This window comes from Sapajus apella, unplaced genomic scaffold (genome assembly GCF_009761245.1).
Source record: "Sapajus apella isolate SASKATOON/1434 unplaced genomic scaffold, GSC_monkey_1.0 scaffold51, whole genome shotgun sequence".
Lineage (NCBI taxonomy): Eukaryota > Metazoa > Chordata > Mammalia > Primates > Cebidae > Sapajus > Sapajus apella.
In genome coordinates this window covers 138,602-153,062 of record NW_022436991.1, presented here as the reverse complement: position 1 = coordinate 153,062, position 14,461 = coordinate 138,602, and the positions used below count along the sequence as shown (strand labels likewise).

Here is a 14,461-nt window from a genome sequence, read left to right as displayed (position 1 = left end):
ATAAAGGGCTTTGGTTAAAGTACATGAGGAAGAAAAAAATGCATCTTGTGTATTAGGGGGAAATATATTTTGTGAACTAGGGAAAAACTGGCCAAAAGCCCTGTGGAATCTGGCAGGCTGCTCAAAGCATCTGCAGTACTATGATTTTACTCCTCCATGGCACCTGACTCCAAAATTTACACAATCTAAAAGAGGTTGAAAATGGGGACTCGATTTTTTTTAAGGCACATTTCCTGGGCTCTTTATAATTAAAGAGTAATATCCACAACCGCACAACTGTCAACATGCAGTTAGTTTATGATAAGCTGTGCTCCCAATCCCAGGTTCCAGACCCATTTTTGGCAAAAGCTACAGGGCAGAGGATATCTTATTTCAAAAGATTTGTTACTCCTTTATGCAAGCACATTAATATAAAGTTAAAGGATAACTACTACCAAGTTCTTGGGAAAGCCAGCAAATAAGAAAGAAGGGGCCCATGATCACCACTGCTGCAAGTGGCCATCTTCCTGCCTACCCTGACTTCGGTTCTGGCATCACCAGGTGCTTCTGGGAAAGAGACGACAAGGGATGAGCCCGGAACAGGCAGACAAATGGAGGAGGCTGTGTTGTGGACCCTATTGCCTTACAAATCACACAGCCTCACCAGCGTCAGAAGGCTCAAAGAAATGAGTGCAAATAACACACAGAGTAAGCGTTTTCTTCTTGCTTACAACCCAACTTTGCAGCAAGACCTTTAAGATGCAAAGACAGTTATTTTTCTTAAGAAGATATCTATCTAAATTGCCATTCTCTATTAAACAATTTTTATTGGCATCATGTATGTGGGCCACTTTACTTCTATCAACACAGAGACTGCCACCCAAGGATCCTCAGCTCAGAACACACTGCCTGCTGTGTTTCTCCACCACTATCCATCCATAAAATGAAAAACTACCCAGCACTATGGGAAGCCAAGACAGGAGAATCTCTTGTGTCCAGAAGTTCAAGACCACTCTGGGTAACACAGTGAGACCTCATCTCTATGAAAAACTTAAAAAAAAAAAAAAAAAAAAAAAGCTGAGCGTGGTAGCATGCACTTTTAGTCCCTGCTGCTTGGGAGGGTGGAGGAGGAGGATCCCTTGAGCCCAGAAGGCGGTGAGCCACGTTTGCTGCACTGCACTCCAGCCTGGGTGACAGAGCCAGACCCTGTCTCAAAAAAATAATTTTAAAAAATACTGGCACGGGCTGGGCACAGTGGCTCACACCTGTAATCTCAGCATTTTGGGAAGCCACGGCAGGTGAATCACGAGGTTAGGAGTTCGATACCAGCCTGATGAACATGGTGAAACCTCATCTCTACTAAAAATACAAAAATTAACTGGGTGTGGTGGTATGCTACTCAGTAATTCCAGCTACTCAGAAGGCTGAGGCAGGAGAATCACTTGAACCTGGGAGGTGGAGGTTACAGTGAGCCAAGATCATGCCATTGCACTCCAGCCTGGGCAACAAAGCGAGACTCAGTCTCACAGAAAAAAAAAAAAAAAAAAAAAAAAAAAAAGCCAGCGCAGTGGCTCACGCCTGTAAACTCAACACTTTGGGAGACTGAGGTGGGCAGATCGCTTGAAGCTAGGAGTTTGAGACCAGCGTGGCCAACAGGGTGAAACCCCATCTCTACTAAAACTACAAAAAACCTGCTGGGCATGATGGCATGCACCTGTAATCCCAGCTACTCAGTAGGCCGAAACATGAGAATACCTGGAGCCTTGGAGGTGGAGGTTGCCTCCAGCCTGGGTGACAAATTCTGTCTCCAAAATATATATATAAATTTTAAAAAAATATTTAAAAAATGAAATGAAAAATGAGATTTTCATTATTTTCTTCAAGTTCACTGCAGTGTAAGTCACAGTAACAACTACCCTCTCTGCACACCTATGGCATGCCATACCCAACACTAAGCAGCCTTATCAATGCTGCTGTCAGACAAGGTGGAGATTATGATCTCCAGTTCACAGATATAGAAACACAGCTTTGGCAAGACAAATCTCTGGCCCAGTGGCATCAACCCAACCAACCTACCTTGAAGCCTTGGGTCTTTCCCTTACGCTCCTGCTGCCTTATGCATAAGCCACCCTAGCTGAGAGAGCTACATAGCTAGACATCTATGTATCTTAAAGTTTATGTGCCCAAGGTGTGATCTAAACTTAAGGCAGTAATACAATTACAAAAGAAAAATGTTCCAGCTGATGTAAAATATAGACAGTTATAATAAATTAAAATGTCAGTGAAGCAATGAGTTGCTCAAAAAGAAACAGCTCGCAAAAGGACAAATTCGGAGACAGATTAGAGATAACCAGGAGCTGAGGGGAGGGGGAGGATAGGGAGTTACTGGCCCGCTGGTTATTGAGTTTCTGTTTGGGGTGCTGAAAAAGTTCTGGAAACAGCGGCTATGGTTGTACAATATTCTGAATGTAATTAATGCCATCAATCTGTACATTTTAAAAGGTTAAATGGCAAAAGTTGTTATATATTTTACCAAATTAAAAAAATAATGCAATATGCCAAAAACCATTGAACTATACACTTTAAATATGTGAACTATATGGTATGTGAATTTATATCACAATAAAGTGGTTTTGAAAAAGGAAAGAGGGCCAGGCGTGGTGGCTCAGAGCTATAATCGCAGCACTTTGGGAGGCCAAGGTGGGTGGATTATGAAGTCAAGAGTTTCAGACCAGCCTGGTCAACATGGTGAAACCCTGTCACTACCAAAACTACAAACATTAGCCAGGCATGGTAGCATGTGCTTGTAGTACTACTCAGGAGACTGAGGCAGGATGATAGCTTGAACCTGGGAGGTGGAAGTTGCAGTGAGCTGATATCATGCCACTGTACTCCAGCCTGGGCAACAAAGTGAGACTCTGTCTCAAAAAAAAAAGAATGAAAGAAAGAAAAGGGAAAGAGGCTGGGCCCAGTGGCTCATGCCTATAATCCCAGCACTCTGGGAGGCAGAGGTGGGAGGACTGCTTGAGCCTAGGAGTTAAGACCATCAAGGGCAACATAGTGAGAATCCCATCTCTACCAAAAAAAAAAAAAAAAAAATTAGTCAGACATGGTGGCATGCACCTTTAGTAGCTACCTGGGAGGCTGAAGCAGGAGGATCACTTATGCCCAAAAGATTGAGGGTGCAGTAAGCCATGACTGCATGTTTGCACTCTAGCCTGGGTGATAGAGCAAGACCCTATCTCAAGGGAAAAAGAAAAAATTTTTTTAAAAAAGGAAAGAAACAACTTCTAATAGATTACTTAGTAGATATATTTATTTACTTCCTTTTCCCAATAAAAGTCTAAAACTGGGCCAGGCGTGGTGGCTCAAGCCTGTAATTCCATCACTTTGGGAGGCCAAGGTGGGTGGTTCACTTGAGGTCAGGAGTTCAAGACCAGCATGGCCAATTTGGTGAAAGCCCATCTCTACTAAAAATACAAAAATTAGCTAGGAGTGGTGGTGGGCACCTATAATCCCAGCTACTCAGGAGGCTGAGGCAGAGGTTTCAAGTGAGCCAAGATGATGCCACTGCACTCCAGCCTGAACAACGAAGTGAAACTCCATCTCAAAAAAAAAAGTCTAAAACTGAAAACACAATACAGAACTAAGACTAAGAACTAACCATATTATTCAAAGGGGAGAAACAAAGAACAATAAAGTATTCAATCTTCTCACTGCATATCATTTAGTTACATACAGGTTTTCTGGGGGCATCTCCTCTGTTTTCTAGTCAAGGCTGAGTAATTCCAAACAAAGTCCTGTTTAATGGATGTACACAGTGCAGAAGGTACCATTACACAGCATCTTCTATGAAAACAAAACAGCACTCCTTCTGTTCCCCTTATCTAGTCAGAAAGGTGTCTCAAAGTATAAATGTCACTACAGTAGTAACAGCAGTGACAAGTTAACTGAGGCCTAATGACGTTACCAGGCACTGTGCATTTTACACACACTCTGTCATTTCATCCTCACAACAACACTATCAAATAGGTTCTAATATTCTCAATTTATAGATGAGGAAGTTGAGGCACAGAGAGGGTGAATAACTTGCCCAAGATCACACAGGTAATAAGGAGCAGAGCTGAGATTCAAATGTACTATACTATACTCCATGAGGTCCTGAAGTGAAGCAATTCTACTGAAGAAATCAAATGGCTTTTTAAATATTTAAATTCAAATGGAAACGAATCCTATGGAGTGTTTTGATACTGACAGCTATGCGCTTACCAACAGTAAAACTATGTTACAACTCATGTTTATGTTGGGAAGCTGGAAGTCCCATGGAGGAGAGGCGGAATTACTGTAAGACTCAATTCAATACAATGCTTCTCTGTATGAGGGAGGGGCAGGCTGGACAATGGAAGGTTAAGCAAGGGCTTCCCTGCAGGTGATCAGGCAGCACCCTCCAGAGAGACAAGCTGGACACATGGGGTCCCTTAACAGCCCATAGTGACCCTGCATGCTGTGCTGCTGGGCACGAATGGCAGTTGTGCTGGTGAGTAGTAAATAAAGCCTTGCTCTGTCCATTACCAGGGAGAGGGCTGGGAAGAAATCTTTTTTTTTTCCACCCAAAATAAGTTGATACTGGGAAGAAATCTTTAATCCTTCAGTTTAAAATCTCTCTGATGTTAAAAGTCAAGCACGTGGCCGGGCGCGGTGGCTCAAGCCTGTAATCCCAGCACTTTGGGAGGCCGAGGCGGGTGGATTACAAGGTCAAGAGATCGAGACCATCCTGGTCAACATGGTGAAACCCCGTCTCTACTAAAACTACAAAAAATTAGCTGGGCATGGTGGCGCATGCCTGTAATCCCAGCGACTCAGGAGGCTGAGGCAGGAGAATTGCCTGAACCCAGGAGGCGGAGGTTGCGGTGAGCCGAGATGGCGCCATTGCACTCCAGCCTGGGTAACATGAGTGAAACTCCGTCTCAAAAAAAAAAAAAAAAGTCAAGCACGTGCAAATTACAAGAAAAAACCCAATTTGCAGCCAGCATGCAATTGCTTGCCATAGAGAAAAATGGAGAAAACACTGGTGTGCTTTTATTTAGGCACCACAGTTTTCTTCCTCAATCCTCTGTACATATAGCTGTTATGTATACCTATTCAACCTTCCATACACTGCATTATATTCATTTGAAAAACAAAACTTTAAATGCCCCATATCAAAGCAATTTTGCTTCTATTACATACCAATGTGACACAATCACAATATGATTTTTCTTTTTGTTTGAGATGCAGTCTCCCTCTGTCGCCCAGGCTGGAGTGCAGTAACACAGTCTTGGCTCATTGCAATCTCTGCCACCCGGGTTCCAGCGATTCTCCTGCTTCAGCCTCCCAGGGTAGCTGGGATTACAGGCACCACCACCACACCTGGCTAATCTTTGTATTTTTAGTAGTGACGGGTTTTCACCATGTTGGCCAGACTGGTCTCGAACTACTGACCTCGTAATCCACCCTCCTTGGCCTCCCAAAGTGCTGGGATTACAGGCATGAGCCAACGCACCTGGCTAATCATCTGATTTTTCATAAGCAAACACCAAAGGGTAGTTACAACCAAAAGTAGAACTTCACATTTGTTGCTACAGCACTCAATTTTATATCCACAAGCTTCACATTTGTTGCTACTGCACTCAATTTTATATCCACAAGCTAACAGTTTCTTTTTCATTAAACTAAAACATAAAACATATTCTGCTACCACATCTACTTTTACTGAATCTCCTAGCATGTTAGGTCTTCTTATGTTTTTTATTTTTATCTATTTTTTTAAGACAGGGTCTTGCTCTGTCCTCAGGGGTGGAGTGCAATGCTGCAACCACAGCTCACTGCAACCTCAACCTCCTGGGCTTAAGCAATCCTCTTGCCTCAGCCTCCTCAGTAGCTGGGACTACAGGCATGTGCCACCATCCCCAGCTAGTTTTTTTTTAAGAGATGAGGTCTCACTATGTTGCCCTGCCTGGGTCTTAAACTCCTGGCCTCAAGCAATCCACATCCCTTGGTCTCCCAAAGTGCTAGGATTATGGGCATGAACCACCATGCCCAGCCTTATTTATTTTTAACTAACAACTAAAAATTGTATATATTCATGTGTACAATATGTGTTGAAATATGTATATGTTGTAAGATGGCTAAATTAGGCTAACATATCCACTACCTTACATACTCACTTTTTCCAGTGAAAACACTTAAAACCAACTCTTCTGATAATTTTCAAGTTTACAATACACTGTTAGTAACTACAGTCACCATGCTTTATAATAGAGCTCTTGAATTTATTCCTACTAAATGAAATTTTGTGTCCTTTGACCAATATCTCCCCAATCCTCTCCAAACCCCTTATATTTCAAGAAAAGAAAAAGAATATATACTGGGCACTTACTAAATTCTAAGAACTATCAAAGTCCTTTCACATCTCATACAATCCTTATAACCTCTATGGACGATGACATGGTTTCACTGTATCCCCATCCAAATCTCACCTTGAGTTGTAACTCCCACAATTCCCACATGTTGTGGGAGGAATGCGGTGGCAAGGGACTGAATTAAGGGGGTGGGTCTTTCCTTAACTGTTATTGTGATAGTGAATCTGTCTCAAGAGATCTGATGGTTTTAAAAACGGGAGTTTCTCTGCACAAGCTCTCTTGTCTGCTGCCATGTGAGACATGCCTTTCACCTTCTGCCATGATTGTGAGGCCTCCCCAGCGTGGAACTTTAAGTCCAATAAACCTCTTTCTTTTGTAAATTGCCCAGTCTCAGGTATGTCTTTATCAGCAGCATGAAAATAGATTAATACAGTAAATTGGTACTGGGAGTAGGGTGCTGCTGAAAAGCTATCCAAAAATGTGGAAATGACTTTGCAACTGGATAACAGGCAGAGGTCAGAATAGTTTGGAGGGCTCAGAATAAGAAAGAAAAATGTGGGAAAGTTTGGAATTCCCTAGAGACATGCTGAATGGCTTTGACCAAAATGCTGATAATGATATGGACAATGAAATCCAGGCTGAGGTGGTCCAGATGGAGACGGGGAACTTGTTGGGAACTGGAGTAAAGGTGACTCCTGTTATGTTTTAGCAAAGAGACTGGCAGCATTTTGCCCTTGCTCTACAGATTTGTAGAACTTTGAGTCTGAGAGAGATGATTTAGGATACCTGGCAGAAGAAATTTATAAGTAGCAAAGCATTTAAGAGGTGACTTGAGTGCTGTTAAAGGCATTCAGTTTTATAAGGAAAGCAGAGCACAAAAGTTTGGAAAATCTGCAACTTGACAATTCAATAGAAAAAAAAATCCCATTTTGTGAGGAGAAATTAAGCTGGCTGCAGAAATTTGCATAAGTAACAAGGAGCCAAAGACAATGGGGAAAATGTCTCCAGGGCATGTGAGAGGTCTTCAAGGCAGCCCCTTCCACCAAAGGCCCAGAGGTCTAGGAGGAAAAAATGGTTTCATGGGCAAGGCCTAGGATACCTCTGCTGTGTGCAGTCTAGGGACTTGGTGCCCTGCATCCCAGCTGCTTCAGCTGTGACTAAAAGTGGCCAACATAGAGCTCAGGCTATTACTTCAGAGGGTGGAAGCCCAAGGCCTTGGCAGCTTCCATGTGGCACTGGGCCTGCAAGCACACAGAAGTCAAGAATTGAGGTTTGGGAACCTCCATCTAGATTTCAGAAGATATATGGAAATGACTGGATGCCCAGGAAGAAGTTTGCTGAAGGGGCGGGGCTCTCATCGAGAACTTCTGCTAGGGCAGTGCAGAAGGGAAATATGGGGTCGGATCCCCCACACGGAGTCCCTACTGGGGCACCACCCTAGTAGAGCTGAGAGAAGAGGGCCACTGACCTTCAGATTCCAGAATGGTAGAACCACTGACAGCTTGCACCATGCATCTGAAAAAGCCACAGACACTCAACACCAGCACATGAAAGCAGCCAAGAGAGGCTATACACCCTGAAAAGCCACAGGAGCAGAGCTGCCCAAGACTCTGAGAGCCCACCTCCTGCATCAGTATGATCTGAATTGACTCACATGGAGTCAAAGGAGATCATTTTGGAGCTTTAAGATGTGACTGCCTTGCTGGATTTCAGAGTTGTGTAACTTGCCCAAGATCACACAGGTAATAAGGCCTGTAGCCAATTACTCCCATTTGGAATGGCTGTATTTATTCACTGCCTGTACCCCCATTGTATCTAGGAAGTAGCTAACTTGCTTTTGATTTTACATGCTAATAGACAGAAGGCAAACTTAGCCTGTCTCGAATGAGACTTTGTACTGTGGACTTTTAAGTTAATGCTGAAATAAGACTTTGGGGGACTGTTGGACAGGCATGATTGGTTTTGAATTCTGAGGATATGAGATTTGGGAGGGGTCAGGGGTGGAATGATATGATTTGGCTATGTCTACAACCAAATCTCATCTTGAATTATAACTCCCACAATTCCCACATATCGTGAGAGGAACTCAGAGGGAGGTGATTAATTTATGGGGTGGGTCTTTCCTGAGCTGTTCTCTTGATAGTGGATGAATCTCACAAGATCTGACAATTTTACAAATAGGAGTTTCCCTGCACAAGCTCTCTTTTCTTGTCTGCTGCCATGTGAGATGTGGCTTTCACCTTCTGCCATGATTGTGAGGCATTCCCAGCCGTGTGAAACTATAAATGCAATAAACCTCTTTATTTTGTAAATTGCCCTGTCTCAGGTATGTCTTTATCAGCACTATGAAAATGGACCAATACAGAAGGTGAATCATTTTATCCCCATTTTACAGAGGAGAAAACACTTGTCCAAGAGCAGATCATTCCTTGTCTGATCAGTAGCTCAGAAAGATCATAAAGCAATGTCATTGCAAGATCTAGATTTCCAGCAGAACCCTGTTCAGATTCAGAACAAGGCAGCTATCCTGTACATTAAACTACAGGTACCTAGCTCATCTTCACACATTCCATTGCTTACAGAAATTGGCCAAGAGGCCTGCTCATATTCTTCCTCTTTCTAAGAACTGAGGTAAACAGAAAACAACCTTCCCAAAAACCTTCACAAAAGGGTTAAGGCGTCTTGACAATATTGAAGACAGTTAACAAAACATAAGACGAAAGTATGATTTTGTGCTTTCTGCTGTAAAATAAAAAGCTACAGCAGAGAGTATTTTTAGCTCTTTCTAGCCTAAAAGGATCTGGATTTGACCAAAGGATCTTAACGTTAAGTCTGGTTTTCAATGCATTGATTAAAACTGACCAAGGTTATAAAAGAAGGTAAATCATTTCCTGATGAGAGAGCCTCCAATATAAACAAAGAGTGCATTCCACACAGCCTGTCATTAGCAGTGGACTGATCCTGATTTCCATGGCTCAATTCTCTCATGACTTTTCCTGATTCCAAAAAAGGAAGGAGGACTATGGGAGGTGCCCAGGCCACAAAAAAGACAAAATGGCACCATGCAAAACCTTCATGGGACATCTAGACCAGTAGGGCTTAAAAAACACCTAATATCACATTCAGTCTTTGTATACTGCTTGAACAATAGCAGTCTCAGGATTTCCTCAACAGTTGACCTGATAAAGCTTCCCAAAATGGCATAACTAATGCTACTAAATCCTAATTTAGAATGCAAAAGTAAGTGAAGTTTACTTCCCCTTGAGGTGTACTTTTTTTTTTTTTTTTTTTTTTGGAGACGGAGTTTCGCTCTTGTTACCCAGGCTGGAGTGCAATGGCGCGATCTCGGCTCACCGCAACCTCCGCCTCCTGGGTTCAGGCAATTCTCCTGTCTCAGCCTCCTGAGTAGCTGGGATTACAGGCACGTGTCACCATGCCCAGCTAATTTTTTCGTATTTTTAGTAGAGACGGGGTTTCACCATGTTGACCAGGATGGTCTCGATCTCTTGACCTCGTGATCCACCCACCTCGGCCTCCCAAAGTGCTGGGATTACAGGCGTGAGCCACCGTGCCCGGCCGAGGTGTACTTTTTAAATATTAAATCTGGTGAGAGCAAAGTAAAATATTATTTGCATACATGGGCAGTTTAATGTTCACCCAAATTTATGTTAGAACTATGCATGTTTGGTAAAGATTACATTTTAAAAAGCCTGGTGTCAAAATAAATTAACCTTCAGAAAAATCTGCATATTTTTCTAAAATCATCAGCTTGAGATAATATTGGAGGCAACTGTTGAATGTTCTCTACAAGGGTAAACAAGAAAAATGACAAAAATCAAGGTTTAATGTAATAAATCACACCTGCAAATAAGAACAAGGTCAATATTAACACAGAAAGAGATGTCAAAAGAAGCAATTGTTTTTTTTTCCTTCTTTTTTTTGGTTCTCTGTTCCCAGACTCCAGTGATCCTCCTGCCTCAGCCTCCCAAGTACTGGCACTACAGGTATACATGCCACACACACAGCTAATTTTTGTATTTTTTGTAGAGACAGAGTTTTGCCACATGGTCCGGGCTGCTCTCAAACTCCTGGGCTCAAGCAACCCTCCCTCCTCACCTTCCCAAAATGTTGGGATTATAGACATGAGCCACTGCACCTGCCCCAGAAATCCTACTTTCTTCTTTTTTTTTTTTTTTTGAGATGGAGTCTCGCTCTTATTGCCCAGGTTGGAGTACAGTGGTGTGATCCAGGCTCACCGCAACATCTGCCTCTTGGGTTCAAGTGATCTCCTATCTCAACTTTCCAAATAGCTGGTACTACAGGCATCTGCCACCACATACATCTAATTTTTGTACTTTTAGTACAGACTGGGTTTCACCATGTTGGCCAGGCTGATCTCGAACTCCTGACCTCAAGTCCATCTGCCCACCTCGACCTCCTAAAGCGCTGGGATTACAGGCATGAGCCACCACACCTGGCCCAACTAAGCTTTTTTATCAGTTTGTTTTGATTGCTCTGCATGTTGGTCACATACGTAAGTGATAAACTAGATGCAGCTTCCATGTGGCATTGAGCCTGCAAGCACACAGAAGTCAACAATTGAGGTTTGGGAACCTACAACCCAGTTTGTATCCAATATCTGATTTTATAAGGGGTTAACTTTAGTGGAGAAGCAGGATCACTGTTTTAATATTTCTACTGTTTAAACATTTACAAATGACTACTCAGGAGGTTGAGGTAGGAGGCTTGCTTGAGCTCAGGAGATGGAGGCTACAAAGAGCATGCCAGCCTGGGCAAAAGAGCAAGACTCTGCCTCAAAAAAAAAAAAAAAAAAAAAAATTACAAATGAGTCAACATCTCTCCAGTTGAAAACTAATGCCGAATAATGAATTTAACATCCAGTACATAAAAATGTAAGGAACAGTCATAATCAGAACTATATTTAGCCGGGCGTGGTGGTTCACGTCTATAATCCCAGCACTCTGGGAGACTGAGGCAGGCAGATAACCTGAGGGTAGGAGTTTGAGACCAGCCTGGTCAGTATGGTGAAACCCCATGTTTACTAAAAATATAAAAATTAGCCAGGTGTGGTACACACCTGTAGTTCCAGCTACTCCGGAGGCTGAGGCAGGACTGCTTGAACCCAGGTGGCAGACGTTGCAGTGAGCTGAGATCGTGCCACTGCACTCCACACTCTAGCCTGGGAGACAAAGTGAGACCCCATTTCAAAAAAAAAAAAAGCTATTTAACATCACCTGTGGGTTCTATGGTCTATAGCTTAAGCTACATTTCCAAAGATTTACAAAGACAAACACTGCCCCAAAAAAGAAATGAGCTAAGACAATCATGTTTTACTCTTAAAGAACAGCAAGGACTCAGTGGTTACCAGAATTGATTTTCCACACAGAAAAATTCACCTTAATTTCCAATATACACTACACTGTTCCCCAGTCCACTTTGAAAAACATATACATTTATTTCTGAACTTTCATAGAAAAGAAGAAAAAAGATTTAAAAAAATAAGAAGGCACAATATGATAAAATTAACAAACTCAGACAACACCAATTTGGCACCTTAGGAATCCAGATGTTTAGAACTGACGTGTGTCTGCAGCACACCACCTAAACACAAGCATTTATACAGACGTCTGCAGGAGATGGTACAGTATTCTTACCCAGCAAAGCAATGACAGGACTGTAAACTGCTTCATAGAATGTAAAAAAAAAAAAGTTGTTTCTTAGTAAACAGAAAAAAAAAAAAATGATGCGACCAACGCAACACTGAAGTCGTGACTTCTTTCAGTGGTAATAATAGTCGCAGGCTGCCTTGTTCTGTCTGGCTTGCAGAGAACCTCTAGAACCAACCCTGCCTTGGAGCTAGGGTAAAGATGATGCTTTAGGGTTCTGGCACAGAACCAAACTGTAGCCTGTTTGAGGACCGCATCCTTAACTTCAATCTCAGCTTTGTTAAGCAAGCACAAAGCACACCTTGAAGTAACAGTCTTCTTTAAAAATGGTCTGAACTTAAAACTTCTGCCTAAATCACTCTGACTACTTACAACAATGAAAATATACGAGCAAGCCTTTGCTTCATTAGGTCCATTCAGATGAGGGTTCAGGATGTAATTGCAATCAAAACTTCATGGATTTCTTTTTTTTCTTTTTCCTTTTTTTTTTTAAGATGGGGTCTCACTCTGTCTCCCAGGCTGGAGTGCAGTGGTGCAATGATGGTTCACTGCAACTTTTGCCTCCCAAGTTCAAGTGATTATCCTGCCTCAGCATCTCAAGTAGCTAGGATTACAAGGGCTTGCCAATACGCCCAGCTAGATTTTGTATTTTCAGTAGAGATGAGGTTTCACCATGGCCAGGCTGGTCTCAAACTCCTGGCCTCACATGATCTGCCCATCTCAGCCTCCCAAGGTGCTGGGATTACGGGTGTGAGCCACAGCACCCAGCACAAAACTTCATGGGTTTCTCTGTTTTTTTTTTAGATGGAGTCTTGCCCTTGTAGCCAAGGCTGGAGTACAATGGTGCCATCTCAGCTCACCGCAACCTCCACCTCCCAGGTTGAAGCGATTCTCCTGCCTCAGCTTCCTGAGTAGATAGGATTGTAGGCATGCATGGACCACGCCTGGCGAATTTTGTATTTTTAGTAGAAATGGGATTTCTCCATGTTGGTCAGGCTGGTCTCAAACTCCCGACCTCAGGTGATCTGCCCGCCTCGGCCTCCCAAAGTGCTGGGATTACAGGTGTGAGCCACTGCGCCTGGCCTCAACTTCATGGATTTCTTAAAAGCTATTTATAGAACCAACATCTTCTTAGACACAATATTATTTAATCAGATAATAATGCAAGCATAAATAATAATCTCACATGTCAAATTTGTCAGGGTGTAGGTGGAACCATACATAAACATCTATTAAATAGGATTTTTTTTTTTTTTTTTTTTTTTTGAGATAGAGTTTTGCTCTGTTGCCCAGGCTGGAGTGCAGTGGTGCCATCTCAGCTCAATGCAATCTCTGCCTCCTGGGTTGAAGCAATTCTCCCACCTCAGCCTCCTGAGTAGCTGGGATTACAGGAACCCACCATCACGCCTGGCTAATTTTTGTATATTTAGACAGGGTTTTACCATGTTGGCCAGGCTGGCCTTGAACTCCTGACCTCAAATGATCCGCCCAAGTGCTGTGATTATAGGTGTGAGCGACCATGTCTGGCCCAACTCATGGAAAATTTAAATGCCAGAACTACTAGCTCTTTTTCTGGGAAGAGATGCACTACCTCTAGCAATGTTTTCTTTTTTCTTTTTTTGAAGCCTATATTTTTAATACATTTATTTCCCAAAAGGTCAATTTCTACTTTCAAAAAACATCTGAGTCACTTGAGATGAAAAATATTTTATCTAAAAATGTGCTACAGCTCCCAATCACTCCAAACTGACATCCCAAGATAGTAGGCTGTTCCACATTAAGAGAACTTGGGAACTGGAACTCTCTGATTACTTACTTGTTAAAAAAAGGTTCAATGAGTTTTGATCTGGCAGACACATGAATTTTTGGAGGACTGAGAAAAGAACCTAATGAAGAAAAGAAGAGAGGTATTATTATTCATAGTCACACAGACCAAGCCTGAAAGTTTAGACCAAACCAGATTTAAAGCAACACTATGGTTCAACAAGGGTGAAAGGCATTCTTATGGACCAAGTACCATACCACAGGAAGTGTCAGTGGTTTTCCTTGCCAATTCCCCTTCCCTCATGTCCTCCCACTCCTACCTCAAAATGCTCCCAGTTCTAACTGGGTGAGTGGATCCCAAGAAAATGGTAGTGATATAGGTTCAATGTTTGTGTGCCCCTAAAATTCATATGTTGAAGCCTAAACCCCAATGGGATGGTATTTGGAAGTGAGACCTTTAGGAGGTAATTAGGTTATGAGGGAATTAGTGCCTTTATAAGAACTGTCAGGAGGGCAGGTGCGGTGGCTCACGCCTGAAATCCCAACACTTTGGGAAGCTAAGGTAGGAGGATCGCTTGAGCCTAGAAATTCTAGACTAGCCTAATTAACATAACAAGATCCTGTCTCTAT

At 42.5% G+C, this 14,461-nt stretch overlaps 1 protein-coding gene across 3 annotated transcripts in view; it reads right to left on the bottom strand.

Annotated features, from left to right (window-relative positions):
• PARN (poly(A)-specific ribonuclease) overlaps window positions 1–14,461 on the bottom strand; it is a 199,364-nt gene that overhangs the window by 135,885 nt on the left and 49,018 nt on the right. For all 3 annotated transcript variants that reach the window (XR_004258157.1, XM_032242718.1, XM_032242717.1), the window contains exon 18: window positions 13,884–13,953. Coding sequence is in view for 2 of the 3 variants with exons in the window: in XM_032242718.1 (XP_032098609.1) it covers window positions 13,884–13,953 (70 nt within the window). In the remaining variant the exon portion in view is untranslated. The remainder of the gene's footprint in view (window positions 1–13,883; window positions 13,954–14,461) is intronic.